The sequence below is a fragment of the Vicugna pacos genome, chromosome 19 (genome assembly GCF_048564905.1).
Source record: "Vicugna pacos chromosome 19, VicPac4, whole genome shotgun sequence".
Taxonomy (NCBI): domain Eukaryota; kingdom Metazoa; phylum Chordata; class Mammalia; order Artiodactyla; family Camelidae; genus Vicugna; species Vicugna pacos.
In genome coordinates this window covers 43,181,309-43,203,966 of record NC_133005.1, presented here as the reverse complement: position 1 = coordinate 43,203,966, position 22,658 = coordinate 43,181,309, and the positions used below count along the sequence as shown (strand labels likewise).

Sequence of the window (22,658 nt, the reverse complement as noted above, 5' to 3'; positions counted from 1 at the left end):
TTTTATTTTTCAGTTTTATAAGGTAGAATTGTTACAATTTGACTGTACATATACAATATATTGCATGTAAATACATATACACAATATCCTGCACATATTTTTTAAAAATTACATATATGTACTGTTCAGTTTCTAAGAATATTTAGAGCTTTAGCTTTTTAAACTTACATAGTTATCAAAGGAATAAAGCCAACCACAAAATAAGAATTAATTCAAAAAGATTATCTTTTCAAATCAGAGTTCCCTCCTGATACATGCCTAGGAGTGGGATTGCTGGATCATATGGTAGCTTTATTTTTAGTTTTTTAAGGAACTTCCATACTGTTTTCCACAGTTGCTGCACCAGACTGCATTCCCACCAACAGTGCAGGAGGGCTCCCTTTTCTCCACAGCCTCTCCAGCATTTATCATTTGTGGGCTTTTGAATGATGGCCATTCTGACTGGTGTGAGGTGATACGTCATTGTAGTTTTGATTTGCATTTCTCTGATAATTAGCAATATTGAGCATTTTTTTCATGTGTCTGTTGGCCATCTGTATGTCTTCAATGCAGAATGCTTGTTTAGTATTCTGCCCATTTTGGGATTGGGTTGTTTGTTTCTTGTTATTAGCTGAATGAGCTGTTTGCATATTCTGGAAATTAAGTCCTTGTCAGTCACTTTATAGTAAGTCTTAAAGCTGGGCAGCATCAGTCCTCCAGCTTTGTTCTTCTCCTTCAATATTGTGTTGGCTATTCTAGGTCTTTTATATGCATTTTAGAATCACTATGTTGATATTCACAAAATAATCCCTGAAGTTTTCTTTGGATTGCAATGAATCTGTAGATCAAGTTGGGAGAAATTGACAACCTGACAATATTAAGTCTTCTTAATGTGGACTATCTCTCCATTTATTTAGTTCTTTAATTTCAATCATCAGAGTGTCATAGTTTCCTCATATAGATTTTTTGTGTATTTTGTTAGACTTATACCTAAGTATTTCATTTTGGGGGTGCTAATGTAAATGGTGTTTTTTAAAAAATCAGTTTCCATCTGTCCATTGCTGGTATACAGGAAAGCCATTTCTTTTGTATTTTAAAAGTGAATCCTGCAAAGTTGCTATATTCGCCTATTATCTCTAGGAATTTTTTTGTCAGTTCTTTTGGATTTCCTCCATAGATGATCATGTCGTTTGCAAACAAAGACACTTTCATTTCTTCCTTCCCAATCTGTACACCTTTTTATTTATCTGGTCTTATTGCATTATCTAGAAATTCCAGGGCAATGTTGAAAAGCAAGGGTGAGAGGAGACACCCTTCCCCTGTACCTAATCTTTGAGTTTCTCACCATTAAACATGATGTCAGTGGTGGGGGTTTGCAGATGTTCTTTACGATGTTGAGGAAGACTCCCTCTGTTCCTAGCTTACTAAGAGGTGTTTTGTTTTGCTTTGGTGGGAGGACATAATTAGGTTTATTTATTTTTATTTTATTTATTTTTCTAACGGAGGTACTGGGGATTGAACCCAGGACCTTGGGCATGCTAAGCACGTGCTCTGCCGCTGAGCTGTACCCTAACCACCACCACCCCTACCTGCACCCCACCCCCCGCAGCTTACTAAGAGTTGTTATCATGAATGGGTGTCTGATTTTCACAAGTGCTTTCTCTGCATCTGATCATATGATTTTCTTTTTTAGACTGTTGATGTGATGGAGCACACTAATTAATGATTTCTGAATGATGAACAAGCCTTCCTTGCATGACTATGATAAATCCCACTAGGTCATGGTGTATAATGCTCTTATACATCATTGGGATTTAATGTGCTAATATTCATTGAAGATTTTTGCACCTATGTTCATGAGAGATGTGGGTCTGTAGTTTTCTCATAATGTCTTTGTCTGGTTTTATATTAGGGTAATGCTGGCCTCACAGAATGAGTTAGGAAGAATTCCCTCTGCTTCTAGCCCCTGAAAGAGACTGTAGAGAATCAATATCATTTCTTCCCTGAAGATTTAGTGAATTTACTAGTGAACCCATCTCAGGCTATTATTTTCTATTTTGGAAAGTTATAAATTGTGGATTCAACTTCTTTGATAGATTTTAGGCTCATTCAAATTGTCTATTTCTTCTTGCATGAGTTTTGGTACATTGTATCTTTCAAGGAATTGGTCCATTTCATCATTATCAAATAGTTAATACTATTCCCTTCTTCCCATTTTAATGTCTACAGAATCTATAGTGAAGTCCTTGTCAATTTTATGAATCTTTTTGAAGAACCAGCATTGGCGTCATAATTTTCTCTACTGATTTTCTATTTTCAATTTCATTTCTTTTTAAAAACATTTTTGGGGGGGAGGTAATTAGGTTTACTTATCTATTTATTTTTATAGGAGGTATGGGGGATTGAACCCAGCACCTTGTGTATGCTAAGCAAGCACTCTACCATTTGAGCTATACTCTCCCACCTTGGTCACTTTAATTTCCTTTTCTTTTTCTATTTTCCTAATGTGGATGATTCAAAGCTTTTGAGAACCAGGTTAAGGGTTAGGGACATCATGCTAAGAGCAATGGTAGGCCCGATTTTTGATAAAGAGAATGACATGAATTTTCCTGCCTTCTAACATAAAATGGGCCCAAAGTAAGGGCACAAATGGAGTTTCCGGGTCAGCGTCTTTCTCTTTCTTTCTCCCCTGCCTTGGTCCCACCCAGCAAGGGACTGGGTGTGCGTAAGTGCAGACAGCCCAGCCCACACACCCGCACAGCCATACAAATGGAAGCACTCCATATTCGATATCTTGTAATAACCTTTAATGAAAAAGAATATGAAAACAAATATATGTATGTATCTGCATGACTGGAACATTGTGCTGTACACCAGAAATTGGCACATTGTAACTGGCTATACTTCAATTTAAAAAAAAAAAAAAGCACGCCAGAGGCCCGTTGCTTGTTTCTCAGTCCACTTTGGATGGTGAGGTTGAAAGAGCCAGGTAATAGGGTTGTCACCATCTGGGAGAAAAAAGGAAAATTTTGGGAGAATAAATCCAAGATGCAGATATCCACCCTCAATCTTTCCAGAGTGTTAAGAATCTCCATTAGATTCCCCTTTTGTGAAGCTATCTCATGTTGCGTTTCTGTTACATTTAACCAAATGAATCCTGACCAGTATATTCAAATGCCACTTTGATTACATACTAGATTTCCATACACTTGGGCCTGTGTCCAGACTGCCTGTTTTGTTCCCATGCTCTATTTATTTTATGTTTACAGTATTTAGAATATGTTTAATATCTGGTAGGGCCAGTCTTCTGTCAACCACCTCCATTCTCAGCATTTCCTTGGCTTTTCTTTCATATGATTTATTTTTCCAGGTGAACGATAACCTAATTTTGCCACTTTCAAAAGAGAGGGGTACTCTGACGTTGTATTCAGTTTAGAGGTTAAAGAAAATTGTCATTTTTAAATGCAGAGTCGTCCTAGCCAAACATAAGGAGTGATTTCATTTTTCATTGTCTCAAAATTTCCTGTATGTATTTCAGTAAAATTATGGTTTTCAGCTAATAAAATTCTGCCCTTGTTACATTTATTCTTCAGTATTTTATGAATTTTCTTGCTGTTTGATTGGGGCCTTTTCTTCATAAGTGGTTACTGTTAGAATATATATGCTGTAGACTCTGAGTCCGTTTATTCTGCACTTTTTGCACTGGGTGATTTTTTAGGGTAGATATAATTATTGCAAGAAATGGAGACTTGCTCAAAGTAATCACTGTGTGTGTGTGTGTGTGTATGTGTCAGGGGTGGGTCAGTTGAGTGGTGGCTGCAGGGGCTCCAAGTGTGGAGACGAGGCCGTCACAGAGGACTTGGAACTGGGCAGCCAGGAAGAACCAGAAGCTGTTTGATCTCCGTTATCTTGGAGGTCCTCTGCAGTCTTCTCACAGCTCCTTTGCTTACCTCCCCATCAGCTTCATTCACCCATCTCAGCTTTCGGGCTCCTCCAATGTGCTCTTGGTTACAAGTTCAGCTCCAAAGTGGTCCAGTTGCCCCCACGTGGGTTCCCTGTGATGCCTCTTCTCCAGCCCCCACCACCAGCTGGCGTCTTCAACGTGGTTCTGCCCTCACACCCCTCAGGGAAGAAATCTGATGGCATCGCCTCTCCTTTGTATGCCCAGCCAGCAGGGACCCTGCGTGGTCACCACGTGCCATTCCTCCTTCAGTCCACCGTAGCTGGGGGAATAGGCCCATCCGGAATTTTAAAATCACACACAGACACACATGGACACGCTCATCTCGGCAGATCCATTTCTGTTTCCTTTCCAGGTGGGGAGGGGGCCCAGCAGGCAAAGCTTCCCGCAGTCAGTGGAGCTCTCAGACATCTCCAGAGAGGGTGGGGAGCGCGGCAGTTAAGAGCGGGCATTCTGGAACCAGGGTGGGGTTGGGGTTCCAGGTCTCCGGGTTACCTGCCTCACAGCCAGGCACGTGGTATCTCCCTGTGCCTCAGCTTCAGCCTCTACAGATGGTGGGATTTAAAACAATGTAATGGAGCATAATCTAATTTAATTGTGTATAATTAACATGTAGTATTATATCCCATTATACACATTAATTATAATATATGAGATATATAAATAAATAGTAATATACTAATACATGTTAATCTAGATGATAGTATAATGTATATAATATATAGTGTAATAAATCATATGTAATTTAATAGGTAACATCACTTTAAATGATAACATATGATATGTTATATATAAATATAAATATGTAGTACTATAAAAGATAACCATTACTAATAGTCTATAATAAAATAAAATTTATAATGTAGCATAGTATAATATAAACCATGCATAAATTAATATATAATATTTCACATATATGTGTGATTATATAAACTATATTATATACACATATGTAATGATAGCATATGTTGTTAATAATCTATAATATAACATAACTCAAGTAGGATTTAAAGTTTCTTACAGCTTTCAAGAGCATTGTTTTGACAAGGCCTAGCCCAGAATAAGCACCCAGCAGGTATGAAATTTTGTTGCTGCAGCTGCGTAGTTTATAAGCAGCAAAGTGCCAGGCGGCGCCCGGCGCCCGGCAAGCACCCGTCAGCGCCGGCTTGTGCTGGTGCAGTTGCATAGTAGCTGAGCCTTAAGATGCTCGTGCCTGTGCTCGGTGTGTGTTAAGCTGATATTCCAGTATGCTTAGTACATCTTTTGGGGGTTTTCCTAAGCTGTACAGTCATATCCTCCACACATGATAACAGTGTTACCTTCTACTTCCTCACGTTTTTAATTCCAGTTATTGTCACCATTATTTTGTCTAATTGGACTGGAAGTGCAACTTTTGGAGCCAAATTAAATGACAGCGATGCGAGTAGACTGTGTTGTTGTTCCTGACTTCATGAATGTTGAGAGTACTTCTGGCCATTGGATCCGTTCACACACACAAGGACATTAAGCATCCTTTCATTTCTAGTCTGCCAAGGCCTTAACAACAACAACAACAACAAAAACTAAGAAGGGACCTAATGCTCCCAAATGCCTTTTCAGTCCCCACGGACTTGCTGAAGGTGTCTTCTCTTTTGATCCACTGAGAGTCAAACTGGCCAATTTCACGATGCGCATCCTTTGCATTCCTTCCCTAAACCCTCTTGCCGTGGTCTGGATCCTGTTTGCTATGATTCAGCTCATCTCTTACTTTGTAAAGAAGTATGTCAAGCATCAGGGTCAGGAGACAACGTATCAGGATCATTTTGGGAAGAACCAAACCAACCCAGAAGCCAGGGCAACAGGACAACATTCTTCTAAATGTTACCAAGTGGTTGAACCACCTTTGACAAACCCAAGCCCGCAGTGTGATGCAAAGGAAAAATCTGTCTGAACTGCTTATTTTGAGGACCTGGACAGAAGCAGACTCTCAAAACTCACTGAATTTAAACTCTTACAGTGAACGTCTGAGTCTCAGAAGGTGGACTGAGTTATACCTGGACAAGCCTTTGTCTTGATCAGATGCGTTAATTCTATGTCTGAATTCAAAACCCCTAACTGGGGAAAAAAAAGTGACTTTCAGGTTAAGTTTTTATGGGAGGCATGTAGGTGTAAAATAAGTCCTTTCTGATATAGAAAAAGAAGACAGCTTTTACTTTCAACACACAACGGTTTCATCTAGGGCGGAGCCTTGATCAGCTGAACTCAGCCCAGGCACATTCTGAGGACTTCTTGGTGTCTGCGCTGCTCTTCCTACTTAATAAAAATAAAAGCTTTAAGGCAAATGATAAGCTACTATTACCTTAATTTATTGCTGAAATTCTTATATTTGAACCTCTGTATGAAGACAATGGAAATGTTTATAGTTTGGGATGGAAGCAATTATGGAATTCCATATGGGGTAATTTGTCGATTGTGCAATGAGCTATAATTTTATGGGTAAAGGTTTAATGCTTTGTTACCATGTACTGTCATTTTGAATTTAACCTGTAGTACCTGCTGATTTTTAGATTTCCAGTTACTAATTAAGGAAAGGCCTCTTTTGTGAAATGCATTCACTTCTGCCTTGGATTCTTGTTCCTAGGGACAAATAAGAATTATTCTGGCTATTTCAGAAGAAGAGAAGGAGAAGGCGGGAAAACTTGAATTTTTCCTTTAAACTTTCTCTACCAGCAGTCTGATTGCTTCTTCACCTTTTACTACTTTTTGTTTTTAGAAGCCTCTATGTCTTTGATCTCCTGGTTTTTAGTGGCCAATCTATTTGTGATATGGGTACTAAAAAAGTTTTTGGTTTGAAAATAAGGAAAAAATTGTAGCACCGAGTTACCTGAACGAGACTCCATGGAAAGGTTCATCAAACTTAAGGAGCCGAAGACATTACAATCTTGAGAGCCATCAGAAAAATGTTGTCATGGGGACTCCGCCACAAGCCACTGTGATCGTCATTTTGGAATATATACATATAGCAAATTATGATGTTGTACACCTAAAACTAATACAATGTTATATGTCAATTGCATCTCATTTTAATAAATTAGAATAGAACAATGAACCCCCAGGGACTCATCATCCAGGTTCCACAAGGACCAACTCAGTCAGTATTGTTTTGCCTTTGCCTCTATCAGTGACGCGCTGGAGCCAGCTGGCTCTGTCTGCCAAGAACTGATTCTCTTCCCAGCTCCATGGGAGTCTGGAACCAACCGTGATGGGAGTACTTGCATCATGGAAACTGGCAAATACTAGAAATCAAGCCTTCCCTCTCCCCCCACCTCTGTGCTGGAGGAGCCTGTTGTTACGCAGTTACCAGCACACAGCTGCTCCGGCTCCTACCCTTGCCCCCCACCCCATTAAGATTATTTTGGGACATCAGATTATTTTGTTTCAGTGGGTACCCTTAAAAGATTAAAATTCCCTAAAGGATAACTCTACTTCCCCTGTCATGCATAAAAAAGTGAACACTTATTTTAAAAATATTGTCAAATATCCAGTTATGGTTCAAAGTTCCCTAATTTCATACTTTTTAGGAGTAGTTGGTTTGTTCAAATAAGAATTCCAAATAGGTCTATACATTGGGGATGCAATCAGCAAAATCTAAAATGTGGAAAACTCTAAGGGACAAACAACCCAGTTCCCTCAACAATTAAGGGGTGCAAAAAAGAGAAAGAGAGGAACCTGCAAATTAAATGCAATTTAAGAGTCACAAACTAAATGCAATGTGTGGGCCCTATCCAACCACTAGTTTACTGTGCTTTTTCTTAAAAACTTTATTGTTTTACCTTTTACATGCTAATTGATTTCCCCGATCTTTACTGAGGTGTGATTGACAATAAAAATGTGTATCTTTAAGTTGTACAGCTTGATATTTTAATATAGGTATAAACATGTATATGACCTGTTTTAATACATGTGTAATATATGTGTAATTGCGAAATGATCACCACGATCAGGGTAACCATCACCTCACATAATTACCATTTTCTTTCTTTTTTTCTTTGTGATGAGAACATATAAGATCTACTCTCAGCTAATTTCAAGTATAAAGCACAGTATTAACTACAGTTACGTTACTATACATCCAGTCTCCAAACTTACTCATTTGATGAACTGAAACTTTACTTCCTGGACAACCCCTGGCCCTCGCCCCAACCGCCATTCTATTCTCTGCTACTATGAGCCTGACTCTGTTAAATACCACATGTAAGTGAGATCATACAGTATTTGTCTTTCTGTGTCGGGCTTGCTTCATTTAGCATGCCATCCAGGTTCATCCATATTATCATAAATGGCAAAATTTACTTTGTTTTTAAGGCTGAATAATTTTCCATTGTGTGTGTGTGTGTGTGTGTGTGTATGTATTTATATATGTATGTATATATATGCAGTATTTTCATTATTCATTTGTCCATAGACAGATTTAGATGATTTCCCTGTCTTTGGCAATTGTGATGAATACAGCAATAAACATGGGAAAGCAGAGATGTCAAGATACTGACTACATTTCCTCTGGCAAATACCCAGAAGTAGGATTGCTGGATCATAAGGTCATTCTATTTTTAATTTTTTTTGGAGAAAACTCCAACTGTTTTCCGTTATGGCTGTACCAATTTACATCCCACCAACAACGTGCCAGGCTTCCCTGTTCTCCACATCCTCACCGATATTTTGTATTTTGCTTCTTTGATAACAGGCTTTCTAGTAAGTGCGAGGCGGTGCCTCATTGTAATTAGATTTGCATTTGCCTGATAATTAGTGATGCTGAATGCCTTTTCACGTATCTATCGGCCATTTGTGTGTCTTCTTTTGAGAAATATCTATTCGTATCCTTTGCCTATTTTAAAATCAGGTTATTTGATTTTTTGTTTTTTGCTCTTGAGTTGTGGGAGTTCCTTGCATATTTTAGATTTTAACCCCTTATCAGACACATGGTTTGCACATATATTCTCCCATCCCAGAGGTTGCCTTTTCACTCAAGTTGGTTGGTTGTCGCTGTGCTGATGTTTTTGGACTTAATGTAATCCCACTTGTCTATTTTTGCTTTTGTTGCCTGTGCTTCATATCCAAAAACATTATCACCCAGATTAATGTCAAAAGCATTTTCCTTATGTTTTCTTATGTTAGTTTTATGGCTTCAGGTCTTACATTTAAGTCTTTAATTCATTTTGAGTTGGTTTTTGTGTACAGCATGAGATGAGTCCACTTTCCTTCTTCTGCATGTGGAGATCTCGTTTTCCCTGTACCATTTAATCAAGAGACTCTCCTTTTCTCATTGGTACTCTTGTCAAAAGTCAATTGACCATAGATGTGTAGATTCACTTCTGGGCTCTCTATTCTGCTCCATTGCTCCTTATATCCATTTTTATGCCAGTACCATACTGTTTTGATTACTGTAGCTTGGTAATATATTTTAAAATAAGGAAGTGTGATGCCTCCAGCTTTATTCTTCTTGTTCAAGATTATTTTGGCTATTTGGAATCTTCTGTTTTTCCATGTTAATTTTAGAATTTTTTTTCTATTTCTGTAAAGAATGCCTTTGAGATTTTGATAGAGATTGCATTGAATCTATAGATCATTTTGGGCAGTATGGACATTTTGGCAATAGTCGTCCAATCCATGAACATAGAATGTCTTTCCATTCACCTGTGTTTTCTTTAATTTCCTTCATCAGTGTTTTTTAATTTTTAGTATACCAGTCTTTCACCTCTTTGGTTAAGTTTATTTCTAAGTATTTTATTCTTTTTCTTGCTATTGTGATGGAATTGTTTTCTTAACTTCCTTTTTGGATAACCTGTTGTTTGCTTATATAACTGCAACTCATTTTTATATGTTGATTTTTTTATTCTGCAACTTTACTGAAATCATTTATTAGTTCTAACATTTTTGTTTGTTTGTTGTTGACTCTTGAGAGTTTTCTACACATATAATCATGTCATGTGCAAACAGAGCTAATTTTACTTCTTCCTCTCCAATCTGGATGCCTTTCTTTTTTTTTTTCTTGTCTAATTGCTCTGGCTACAACACCCAGTACTGTGCTGAACAAAAGAGGTGAGAATGAGCATCCTTCCTTTGTACTGAAGCTTACAGGAAAAGCATTCAGTTTTCCCTACTGATTATGGTGTTAGCTATGGGATTTTCACATATGACCTTATTGTGTTAAGTTTCTTCCATACTGATTTTGTTGAGAGTTTTTATCATGAATGGATGTTGAACTTTGCCAAATAGTTTTCTACATCAATTGAGACAATCATGTGATTTTTATCCTTTATTCTATTAATATGGTGTATCACATTGATTGATTTGCACACGTTGAGCCATCCTTGCATCCTAGAGATAAATCCCACTGGTCATGGTATATGATCTTTTTAATGTGTCATTAAATTTGGTTTGTTAGTATTTTATTGAGGAGTCTTACGTCTATGTTCATCAGGAATATTGCTCTATAGTTTTCTTTGCTTATGGTATCTTCATCTGGCTTTGATATCAGGGTAATTCTGGCCTCATAAAATGAGCTTGGAAGTTTTCCCTCTTCTATAATTTTGGAAACATTTAAGAAGAATTAGTATTAATTCTTTGAATATCTGGTAGAAGTCATCCATGCAGCCATCTAATCCTGGGCTTTTCTTTGTTGGGAAGGGTTTGATTCCTAATTCAATCTCCTAATTTGTTATTAGTCCATTCAGGATTTCTGTTTCTTCTTGATTTAGTTTTGGCAGGTTGTATGTTTCTATGAATTTTTCTATTTCATCTAGGTATCCTCATTTGTTGGCATACAATTGTTCATAATAATGCTTTGATGTTTTAAAATTTTTTTCTGATGCAACTGTAGTGATGCTCCTGTTTCATTTCTGATTTTTAAAATTTGAATCTTCTCTTTTTTTTTCTTAGTCTACCTAAGGGTTTGTTGGTTTTGCTTATGTTTTCAAAAAAAAACTTCAAAAATAAAAATTTTTTGATTTTTCAAAAAATCAACAATAGTTTTTCTCCTATTGTTCTTCTATTTTCTATATGATTTATTTCTGCTCTAATCTTTATTATTTCCTTCCTTTTGCTAACTTTAGGCATAGTTTGTTCTTTTTCTAGTTCTTTGAAATGCAACGTTATATTGTTATTTGAGATCTTTCCTTTTTTTAAATGAAGGTATTTATCATTATAAATATCCCTCTTAGTACTGCTTTTGCTGCATCCCATAAGTTTTGGCTTGTATTTTCATTTTTGTTTATCTCAAGATACTTTTAAAATTCCCTTTTAATTTCCTCTTTGACTCAATAGTTATCCAAGGATATGTTGTGTAGTTCCCACATATTTGTGACTTTTCTCACTTACTGTTTTGATTTCTCGTTTCATCCCATTTTGGTTGGGAAAAATATTTGGAATGATTTTGATCATCTTAAGTTTGTTGACTTGTTTTGTGACCTAACAGGTCATTTATCCTGGAGAATAGTTCTTGTGCATTTGAGGATAACGTGTATGCTTTTGTTCAGCAGAAAGTTGTACATGTATCTGGATGGCCTGTGCGGCTTTGTGATCTGCTGTGTTGTTCACGTCAGCTGTTCTATAGAACATCCAGAAAGAAAATCAGTTTTTGAAAGGCTATTGATTTTTGCATGTTGGTCTTATAAATCTACTCTTTATAAATTCTCATTTTTTAGTAATTACTTTTCTATGAATTTGGGGGGGGGGAGTTATGATATTTAATTAAGTCATTTTTGATAAATAATAGTTACACTTCTCTCTTTCCAATTCTCAGATGTGTGATTGCTTTCTTTTCTCTAATGGAATTGGCTTATACGTTCAACACAACGATAAATAGTATGGCAATGTGAGGAATCCTTGTCTTTTTTGATTCTCATTCCTGACATTAGTGGGAAAGTTTTAGATGTTTCTCATTAACTAAAATGTTGGGTTTTGGAGAAAAATTTATTTTATATATATCAAATATATATATATATATAATAAAATAATATATTACATAAATATTAGCTACATTGACTCATCATATTAAGGAAGCATCTATTAATCAGTGTTTTATTGAATTTTTTAAAAATATAAATGGGTAATATGTTTTGGCAAATATTACTGTTTTGCTAATATTGAACCAACTCTGAATTCACAGAATAAATCTCACTTAGGCATGATGTATTTTTTAAATCTAATATTGGATTCTGCTTGTGTATATTTTAAGATTCTCACAGTGCTATTCATAAAAGACATTGGTCTGTAATTTTATTTTCAGATGTAATCTTTGGCATATTTTAGAATCATGTTATACTTCATAAAAATAATTTTGAAATCTTCCTTTGGCTATATGCTGGAATAATTTAAGTAATGTTGGAATTATTTGACTTTTGAAGGTTTAGTAGAAGTCCCCTAGAGAACTACCTAGGTCTTGTGCCTTTTTCCTTTTTCTCATTAATTAAAAAAATGTTAATATAATATACCTACTGAAAACTGCACAAATCATAGATGTACAGTTCAATGAATTTTCCCAAATGAAATACATTTGTTTCATCAGCATTTAGATCAAAAAACAGACACTGGTGCCCCAGAAGCCTCCCTCCTGTGTTCTTCACTCGCCAACTTCCCTCCCAAGAACCTGGACCCCTTTAGTCCTGGTGCTTTCTAACTAGGCTCTGTTTTTCCTTTCTCTTTTTCTTTTGTCCTGTGTTAACTGGTCTGCTTAGATTTTCTGTCTCCGGTGGGGTCAGTTTTGATAAACAATATTTTCCTGGACAATTACCTATTTTGTGTAGGCTTTCAAACTGATTTACATAGAATTATGCAAATTAGTCTCATAACTTGAAAGCTTTTTCCCTGTTACCTTCTTTAATCCTTAAAAACTATGGGTACTGGGTGTATCACTCTAGATGCTCCATCAAGGTCCATGCAACAAATAATTATAAATCCGTGTGTGTATAACAGTGTTATTGAACAGACACTTTTCTGTCTGTCTGTCTAGCTCGCTAGCTATTTATCTAGCCACGTAACCATCCAGGTGTCTATGCGTATGTCCCACGGTGGAGAGAATGGAAGAGCATCTACAACGTATTTACATTCCTCATGAAAGAGTTGGCTGGGCTGTCTTTTCTTTGTGCCTTGGACTAAGACATAATGCCGTTCTGCAACCAAAGAGAACCCAAGAGAATTGTGGCAGCATTGGCCCTGCCGTTGTTGAGCTGTTAAAATAACACCAGGAACCACCTACCTCCAGAATTCTTGGTAAGTGAGAGACAGAAGTCTCTGAGCCACTGCAAGTCAAGGTTCTGTTATTTGCAGCTGAATACATTCCCAGCTGAAATAAAGAATAAGATAGGCAAATCCAGAAAACTCTAGCTGTTCCCAGTGTATAAATGTTTAACCACAGGAAAATTACTGTAGCAATGTCAAATTCCCCAACTCTAAATTAGGAATCTGGATAGCAATTCCTCAGATGAAGCACTTATTGCATGGCCTTTTTAGTGTAACCATGGTTAAAAGCATTGCATAAATTATTCACAGTGTTTTAGATACAGTTTACCTTTTTCATGTTTGGATAGTGGGATACAGGTTGGGTACATCTGGTAACATGATAGGGTGTATCCTCCTATGGTTTCAAAAGGATTAAATGAGAGAATCCACATACAAGGGCCTGGGACAGTGCCTGGCACATGGTAAAGTGCTCTGAGTTAACTATAATGTTTTAATAATCAATATTAATAAAGAATTGTGATGTTGGCTACTCATACTTAAATGACTAGCTCCTTCTCATCCTTTGCATTCCCATTGGAAAAGTCACCTCCTCCGAGAGGCCCTTCCAGGCTATTCATTCCATTTAAAGTGGAATCCCTCCCCACGTAGCTCTTGTTCCCAACCACTCCCATACTGTTTGTCAGCCCAGAGACCTTGTCATCATCTGTAATTCTTTTGATTATTTATTTGGTAAAGGTATGTCTTCCCTGATAGAATATAAACCCCATGAGAACAGAATTCCCAGTGGTTGGCATAGATTCGTATTCTCTATAGATTTGTTGAACAAAAAGACGACCAAAAATGTCCAAGAAACCATTATGGTAAGAGAATGTCATTTGACATAGAAAGGCTGTGCGCAGCGGCCGTTTCTTTTGGTATAATTTTGCCTACATTTAAATTAAAGTGAAGGTGGGTAAAAATTCTGCCCAATTCTAGGCCTTTTTCATAGTATGCCTCATCAAGGGGCTTGGTAGTTTATTATTACTATTATTATTAAAGTTTTAAATCTCTATAGATGAAAGAATAGTTATTTGTAATGTTTGGCCTATACATCTTTACGAAGTGTGGCACAAATTGTTACCTTCAGAAAAATATAAGTTGTTTTGCATTTGAATAGAGATGTAAAATTCTGCTAAAAATTTAAAAACGAATTGCTTTTTTGTAATCAAATAGATGAAATTCATAAATTTTTTTGGATTTCTGAAGATTCTAGAATTTAATTTTTTAATCATTTTTAAAATTTTATTTTTAAAGTGGCAGTTTTATTTATTCTTTTATTTTGGGAGGAGAGGTAATCAGGCTTATTTACCTATTAATGGAGGCACTGGGGACCCAACCCAGGACCGCAGGCATGCTAAGCATGCACTCTGCCACTGAGCTATATCGTCCCCCGGTCCTAGAATTCAGACTTTGAAATAGCCCTCTAAAAGTTACCTTTGGTACTGGGTCAAAGGGAAAATGGAAATGAAAATATTTTATTAGAAGAGACGAATCCTGTGGACGAGAAGGGGCCCGCAAACAGACCGGAGTGGCCGGAGGTGAGCCGGCGCCAGCCTCCGAGCTGCGGGAGGGCAGGGCTGCGGCCGGCGCCCTTCTCCGAGGCCCGGGGCCCCTCCCGCCGCGCCACCCGCTCACTGCCCCCCGGCCCCCCGGCCACGGAATCCCGCGGAGCCACGCAGGCTTTCCCGCTGGGGGCGCGGGCCACGGCCTCCGACGCCCGTGGCCCCCTGGGCCCTGCTGGCCCGCGGGCCGCGTGGCGGCGAGGGCTGCGCGGAGCAGGTGGCGGGGGCCGTGGCCTCGCCTGCCTTCCCTGAGACGTGGCCGCGAAGGCTGCCGGCTCTGAGCGGCAGAGAGCGAGGGCGGTTCTGGGGAGTCCTGTCCCCCGTGTGAACAGTCTGCGGGCTGAGAATTTGTTGTCTAATTTTGACGGCTACGCGGCCACCACCTTCCTGGATCGCTCAGAGAAGGTTCCAGAATTTCCGTGCGCGCAGGGTGGACAGGCGGCCATCCTGGGACTGGTGTCAAACCTCTGTTTTCCGTTAGCCCTTTGTGTGGTCTGGTGGTCGTTGCCCGGATTTTAGTGAGTTGTTCATTGGGAGTATTTCCGGGGGTTATGGGAATTTGGGGGCTGGTCCTTGGGCTGTATTTACACAGCAAGCACTCATGTAGGTCTTGCATTTGTTTGGGGGGGGTCTTATGTTGATTGAAGGGGCTTTTTGAGTGTTGTTTTGTAACTAAATGTGCCTAGTAAGCACAATTTTTGTCAAAATGGATGTTATATAGGAAGCTTCGGGAAGGTTTTTGGAGATGGAGAATTTGCTACTTTTTCTGCCCTCTGCGGGGCGTGTTTTGCTCATGTCTATGCTTGAGGATTAATTGGCTGAGATTAATTTAATCTGGGAAATAGAACAGGAAGTAGATTTTTGGCCTGAATTATAGAATCAACTTGATTGATGTCCCATGGGGCCAGTTTCAAAGGATGCAGTGGTCAGTGGTAGAGGCAAGCTGATCTCTCCCACCCCTCCAGGGAGCCACACCATGAGTGGTCACAAGCTTAAGGGATGAGCCTGGGGGTGAAGGACTAGGGAGTCCAAGTGGACCTCAGGTCCAGCCACTATCCAGTAAGGATTTAGAGTTTGATGTGGGGCCCCCAAGTGCGGATGGCCACCCCTTACCCCAACAGTGGTGGATTGTTTTATTTGAATTTTACTTAATTATGAGTGAGGTTGCATAGTTTCCCCAGTGTTATTTGTACCTTTTAAAAAAATGCATGTTCATGTACCTTGCTTATTTATTGTGAAGAACTCTTTGCTTATTAGAGAAATTAACCCTTTGTTAGATTTTTCCCTAGGCTCCACCCTCACCCTCATTCATATTGTTTTATATGTGATTTTGAGTTTTGTATAGTCCTCCCCCACCCTCTGTTTTTTGGATCTTAGGTCATGCTTAGAGAGGTCTTCTAGAACCAAGATTTAAATTGTAAAAATGGCCATTTTTGAAGTATTATTTTATATTTAATCCTATGTTATTGGCCCATATTTAGTTCATTTGGGTATGGAATGAGGTAGGTAACCCACTGAAAATTTTCCCCAAATCTCTACACCATCTTTTTAATTTGGTAGCTTTGTACCAGTTTCTCCCTGCCCCTCCCCCATCCCCAGCTTTACTGAGATATCGTGGACAAAATTATAAGATATTTAAAGTATACAATGTGATGATTTGATCTGTGTACACATCATGTACCATTTCTTGAATAACTCCACTTTTCCTGATTTGAAACTACGTTCCTAAATTCCTCCCACCTAATTGAGTCCCCATCTTAAAGATGAACAGAAAGCCAAAAATCTACACATACCTTGGGGATACTCTGGGTGAACAGGCACACTGTGTGACAGTATGTAAGGGTACGCATTGGTCGGATCTTTGGTTAGGGCAGCAATGATCAAAGCATAGGATTTGTGGATGGGGCTTAGTGATTTTTCTATGGTGCACGGTTTCGGGAGCAGGACAGGGTGGACATTTTGTATTGTCTGGAAATTTTTCAGAAACCCAAAGATTAGGTCAATAAAAAACATGAGTGGCAAGATTTTTATACTTGCTTAAAACCCTGGGGCCTTGTTACCTCAACATGGGGGCCTACCAACTTATGATGCAGTCAAAAACCTGAACAATGGGTGTCTTCTCGAAACCGCAAATAATTCTCAGGAGTCACATCTTTTGCTCACATTTAATTTTTATTTTGATTTTTTTAATGCTGCACAACACAATATTTATTCCATTTGTTTCATTTATTTCATTTATTTATTTCTGTTTGCTGCTGTTATTTCATTTACTTAAAGAGAGAGGGAACGTTTGTGGCCTTTTTTTCTTTTTCTGTAGGCCGCCTTAAGCTTTCTAAATTTGGAATATCTAAGCAAGCTGAAGGGTACAGGGGGTTCCGCAAGATCGCCGTGGGGAAAGGACAGGTGGCTCTGTTAATCATGCCCTATGGTGGGTGATCAACCGCGTGTACAATTACGTTTTACTTTTAATTAATTGTGCTTAAGGCCTTAATTAAATTTGGAGGTTCCCTTCTTAGAGCAGCTCATACTGACGGAGGTGCATGCGCTGGATGATGTCACGGCAGTCGTTGAACACACGGCGGATGTTCTCTGTGTCCACAGCGCAGGTGAAGTGAGGGTAGCAGTAGTGGCGCCCATCTCCACTCGCAGTGCTGATTCTCTGTGGGGCCAACGGAAGGGGGGGCGGTCAGTGCTGTGTGCAGTGCCTTCCCCTGTCGCCGGCGGCCCCATCTAACAAAGGCTGCCCCCCAGTTCGTGCCTTTGTATGTTAAAACAACCCGACCAAAGGGGCACAGAGGCTAACCGAGGAACTGGATAGTTTACTCCTCCAGTTTAGAATTAAGTAAATTTACACCCCTAAGGGTAAGAGAACAGACTAGGCAAAGAGAGAGACAGAGTCCCTACTCACCAGAAATTCATCTCGAATGAAGTACTTGGCCCGGGTCACGCGTGGGTCCTCTCCGGGCTCGGGAGTCGCTGCAAAGAATGTAAAAATTTTGTTATTTAAGTCATTAAAATGAGCTTTTTTCTTTTGGCTCCCCCTGCAGACCTCCTATAGTGTGGTGGTGGGGAAGAGGGTTCTGTTCCTGGAGCTGCTCATTTAGGTGGTTTTTTGAAATTCAGAGCAGAAACTTTTAACATATGCATGATTCCGTAAGACCAGTGAGCACCGATCAACTGCAGAAGGCTGTACATACCATCCTCAGGAGTAGTGTAGCGAGCAAATTCTGGAAAGTAGTCCTCAATCTTCGATTTTCCCGCAAGGACTTTCTCAGCCAGCAGATCTTGCTTGTTGAGGAACAGAATCACAGAGATGGTGCGCAGCCATCTAGCAAAGAGGGACACAGGGTTAATGCCCAGGAAAAGAAAGCATTCTTCCTGCAAGGGGTTTGAGATGGTTGCACAAGGACTGGCACAAGATTCTCTTCTATGAACAGTGCAAATATGTAGGGCCATGAGAGGGGTGTGTGTTTGTGTGTAGGGGGCAAACGGGGGGGGGGGGTGTCACTGCACAAACCTGTTGTTCCAGATGCTCTTGAAGAGGTTCAGAGCCTCCTGCAGGCGGTTGGTCTGATTGTCCTCCCGAATGACCATGTTGTAGCTGCTGCTGGCAACCACGAAGATGATGGCAGTCACATCTTCACAAGAAAGCAAAAGCATTACATGTTAGAAGTGAAAATGGTCCTTAACGATTAAAAAAGCAAAATGTCCTCGAAGTGCAGAGACACCCAGGGCTTCCGTACCATTGAAGCATTGGATCCATTTGCGGCGTTCGTCACGCTGGCCACCCACGTCAAACATGCTGCAGGAGAGAAGGAACACCTGGTTACTGCAAGGGCTAACACTGGTCCGTCACCCTCACTGCCAGTGGGAAGTCACAAGATCTGGTTTTGTTTTGTTTTGAAAAAAGGAACCCATTTACTTACTGGAAGTTGACTTTGTCCACCTGGAACTTGGTCTCAAAGATTCCAGAAGTCAGGACACGGCAGCGGAGCAGATCCTAAAACAAAGCCCTCGGTCAACAGATCTCACCAAAACCAACCAAACTGTTGTTCATAATCACCAATCTGGAGTGGAAATCTTGACTAGCTTGGAAAGAGGGCTCGGGTCCTCTGTGTGTGCATACCTGGTCGCTGGGCACATAGTCAGCCTGCTTGATGACGTCAATCTTGTCCAGGAAGCTGGGAGGAAAAGAAGGACACAGGGTGACCACACACTCATGCCAGTTTGCTCCCTGGATTGTCTGAGTTGCTCAGAAAGGGTATCCCTTCCTTCTACTTTTAAGAAGGGGCCCTTTTGGCCCTCACCACACTGAACAGGAAACAGACACAAAATTCCCTTCCGTTCTGCTTGGTCCATGAAATACAACAGTCCAGATACGAAACTGAGTTTTTAAAAACCCTCACGGCCGTCCAGGGTACAAGCCCTTACTCTTGCAGGGAGCGCACACAGTCCAGGCGCTCGGGGCCTGCGGGGCTGGCCTCGGTGCGCAGAGAGCTTTACAGGGAAAAGCAGTGTTGTCCCCTCCCCTCTCCACAGCCCTGTTCCCCAAGCAAAAGTAACTTGTGTTGCTGGACGAGACCCACCTTAGGAAAAATAACTTTGGAAATAACTTAGGAAAAGATTGGACTAATTTAATTAATATGGAAAGTTAGTGTTAAAACCAGCTTTTCTGGTGGGGGGAAGGGGGCTTAGAATTGTTTTAAAGTGGGCTACCAGAACAAAAAAATCACAAAGAGAGAAAAGTCTATTTAAAGAAATTCTATAAGTTTTTTTTTTCTTTTCTCCTTCCTTTTTACCAGTTTAGTTAGTCTGGCTTAGAGGATATACTAACTTGCCCAATCAGTCTTACATTACAGCACCAGTCCAGAAATAGCTCCCCAGCCGCCCTGGCCTCCAGCACGTTGCCATGGCAACAGAACCACAGTTCTATAAATAGATCATCAGCACCAAATCTTGTGAGAGAGACATCTGGCGTGGGGCCAGCCAAAGCCCAGCTCCACAAATGAAAATAGGCACCTTAAGAAATGGGCAAGGTACCAGCACCTCAACTGTACCATAAAGACAGTTAAACCCGAGAGGGGCTGGTCACTGCAGGGGCAGGGCCGTTTTAATCATCTGGCTGGGGAAGACATTTTAAAAGATTCAAACTCTGTTCTCTTTTTCTTGGAGTTTCCTTAAAACTTTCCATAAACTGTGCAAATGCTGCCACTTTCAGATAAAGTTGTAGGAGTAATTCAATGTTGTTTTAAAAAAGAAACTTTTAAATGGTGTGAGATTAAACAAACAAAAAAGCTGGCAAAACTGTTAATTAACAACGTTGTTCCACCCTGCCCCTTTCCAGAGCACTCAAAGCTACCACAGTTAAACCCTCCTCATCTGGTACCTGTGCTTCTGACTTGGATCCAAAATACAAAAGGCAAACAATTCCAGGATTTCCATTTGTTCTGCGTTACTATAATTAGCACTTCCAGCTTTAAGCTCAAACTTTTGAGAAAATCAGGGACTTTGTTGAAGAAGGGGTGGGGGCTGGGGTCACAGGGACTGGCCAAGATGGACTGTTTTTCTGTTCGTTGAAAAAATACACAAATTTGCTTGTATGTGGAAACCATGAAATAACTATGTATGTGACAGTTGAAAATAATCAAATGCACTTCCTATGGGAAAGCGGGGCCCGGGAAAGATAAATTGATAGGTTTCACAGACCCTCACAGGAGCATTGTGATGTGCAGATAACGTGAGTGTGGGGAGCTTGCTTTCTGTTTGCTGTTTGAGAGCTGCTACCTCTTCCTCCCCACTGTTTATTCAAGCGGTTTTCACAATCAGTTCCCCAGGCACGGGGTTCTCAGTAATGCCATTTCAACTTTCTGCGGGCCAGCCTGGTACCTTGTTCCTGGTTACTTAATATTTTCAATAGCAAAACTGTTTCCTGCATTTCAGTTACTTACATCAGTGAGGCTGGGACCTCACAAGTATCTATTGCTTTCCCCCTACCCCCACCCCTGGGCTCATGAAAGACAGCGCAACTTCAGAATATCGTAACTGAGACCACTTAGTACACTTGTGCAGCATCAACAAACAAACGGTATCTTTAAAATTTTTTATGGCTCTGCACATCATGTATTTGCTGTATTATGTACAGGATAAGGAAGGTCATAAACTGTTTAAAAGGCAGCTTCCCAGCTGTGTGTTATCACGTCCACTGGAAGAGAGTCTGTGAAGGGACAGAGCAAGGACCCCAGGGGAGGAGGCACCCTTGAGTTAAGGCCCAGTGTCAATGATAAATGCGGAGAGGAAATGGAGTTCGACACAACACCCAACTCCAGGTGAACTAGAAATGCCGGATTCCAGCAGCTACTGTGGTCACTCACCTGGCAGCAGAAACAGCGAAGCAAGTATCAGCCACCAGGGGTGGGGAGGCATCTTTTTGTCCTCACTTCTCCTCTTTGTTATGTTTTTGAATTACAGCAATAAAATATAATATTTCTACATCATCCAAAGTGTGAGAGCTGCCCTATCTTCCTAAATGCTCAGAGGTCAATTCAATTAATTACTTCAAGTTAATTAATTTTGAGCATCACTTTATTGCAAGTAATTATCATTTTGCTCTAAAAGGCACTCATTGTTTATATAAAATAATGTCACTGCACTAAAAAGTGCAATTAAGGGCTTTATAAAACAAATTAATCAGACTAGAACTTTCTAACTGCAGGTGGGAATAACTGGCTGGCTTCTATGAAAGGAACTCATTTGCAAGTAACTGGAAAAGCGAAGTGGAGGTTTTGAATTATCTCCTCCGTGCACATATTCTGTGCACGGATGCGGAGGTGAAGTGACTTACTACTGGGCGCAGTCAATCAGCTGGTACTCGTTGGAGCGCTCGTAGCAGGCGCGCACGCCCTCATCCTCCCACAGCGCCTTGGCATGCTCGTAGAATTCCTGAAAGTGAACCCGAGAGAGGTTTAAAGACAGAGCTCCACCAAGTCCAGTGGGACCGCAGTTCACTATGGGACTGACACTAGGTGATTCCCAATTTGGGGCCAAATTAAGGAATCAATGATCGTAAAGGACTTGCGTTCAAGGTGCTTAATGTATTCAAAATACCCAACCCAGCTGCGCATTAGTGGTCTTGGGTACTTGTCCTCCTGTCTTTTTGGGGGTGTGGGCAGGGTCAGAGTAAACTATTGAATAACTTTGTTTCTTCGCACCATTGCTTATAGAGGAAGACCACAGGCTAATTAGGAGGACGGGTCGATAAACGATTTGATGTCATGAAAACAGGATTATTTCCATTTGTGAAGATGTGGGAAATTTCCTTCCAGGAAAATGTGGATTTTACCAAAATACATGATGGTTGGGAATTGGTGGCAAACTTGGCCTCGTTCGTGCCTGTCATTTTGGGAATGGTTGTCACAGGAAGAATCAAAAGAGCAAATGGGCCCTGTGTGTGTTTTAAATTGCAGGAGGTCACGATTCACATTTCATCTGAATGTGAGAACATTCCTAATTATGCAGGGCAATCTCCCCTTACCAGGAAAGAGGTTTTTCCCTGTAACGTGAATTCAGCGAGGGAAGGATGGAGAGTAGGCAGAACGTCAAGTCAGCTAACAGGAGGAGTAAGGAGGGCTCGCTGTCCTGGGGGGTTTTTAATAGGCTGCCCTTTTTTTTCTCCTCCTAGCAGAAATATCGAAATTTTTTCTGTTTAAAAAAAAAATCTACCTAGCTGTACTGATTAATGCTACTTCCTTGCTAGCAGAAGTTTGCAGCCAAACCCATTTAAAATATACAAACACAAATTCCCACGAAGGCCTGACAAAGGGCAACAATAACGCATTGTTTTCGCTGTAGACAAGTCTTTTCCTTCTGGGCCTTATAAACTCTCTCCTTTTCCCATCTTG

At 40.1% G+C, this 22,658-nt stretch overlaps 1 protein-coding gene and 1 long non-coding RNA gene across 15 annotated transcripts in view; one reads left to right on the top strand and one right to left on the bottom strand.

Annotated features, from left to right (window-relative positions):
- Window positions 1-4,424: 4,424 nt before the first annotated feature.
- Window positions 4,425-6,267, top strand: LOC140687477 (uncharacterized). Its single transcript, XR_012061862.1, has 2 exons — window positions 4,425-4,511; window positions 5,289-6,267. It is a non-coding gene; the product is annotated as an uncharacterized lncRNA (long non-coding RNA).
- A 10,646-nt stretch (window positions 6,268-16,913) lies between these two features.
- Window positions 16,914-22,658, bottom strand: part of LOC102533381 (guanine nucleotide-binding protein G(s) subunit alpha) — a 65,506-nt gene continuing 59,761 nt past the window's right edge. For 13 of the 14 annotated variants that reach the window (XM_072944483.1, XM_072944482.1, XM_072944484.1 and 10 more), the window contains 8 exons: window positions 21,602-21,699; window positions 18,887-18,941; window positions 18,687-18,760; window positions 18,504-18,562; window positions 18,278-18,398; window positions 17,958-18,088; window positions 17,669-17,736; window positions 16,914-17,419 (listed from right to left, as the gene is read on the bottom strand). In XM_072944483.1, coding sequence (XP_072800584.1) covers window positions 17,273-17,419; window positions 17,669-17,736; window positions 17,958-18,088; window positions 18,278-18,398; window positions 18,504-18,562; window positions 18,687-18,760; window positions 18,887-18,941; window positions 21,602-21,699 — 753 coding nt within the window. In that variant the 3' untranslated portion in view covers window positions 16,914-17,272. Of the gene's footprint in view, window positions 17,420-17,668; window positions 17,737-17,957; window positions 18,089-18,277; window positions 18,399-18,503; window positions 18,563-18,686; window positions 18,761-18,886; window positions 18,942-19,612; window positions 19,687-21,601; window positions 21,700-22,658 lie in introns of those variants that run through there. The other variant, XM_072944488.1, reaches the window with a different exon arrangement.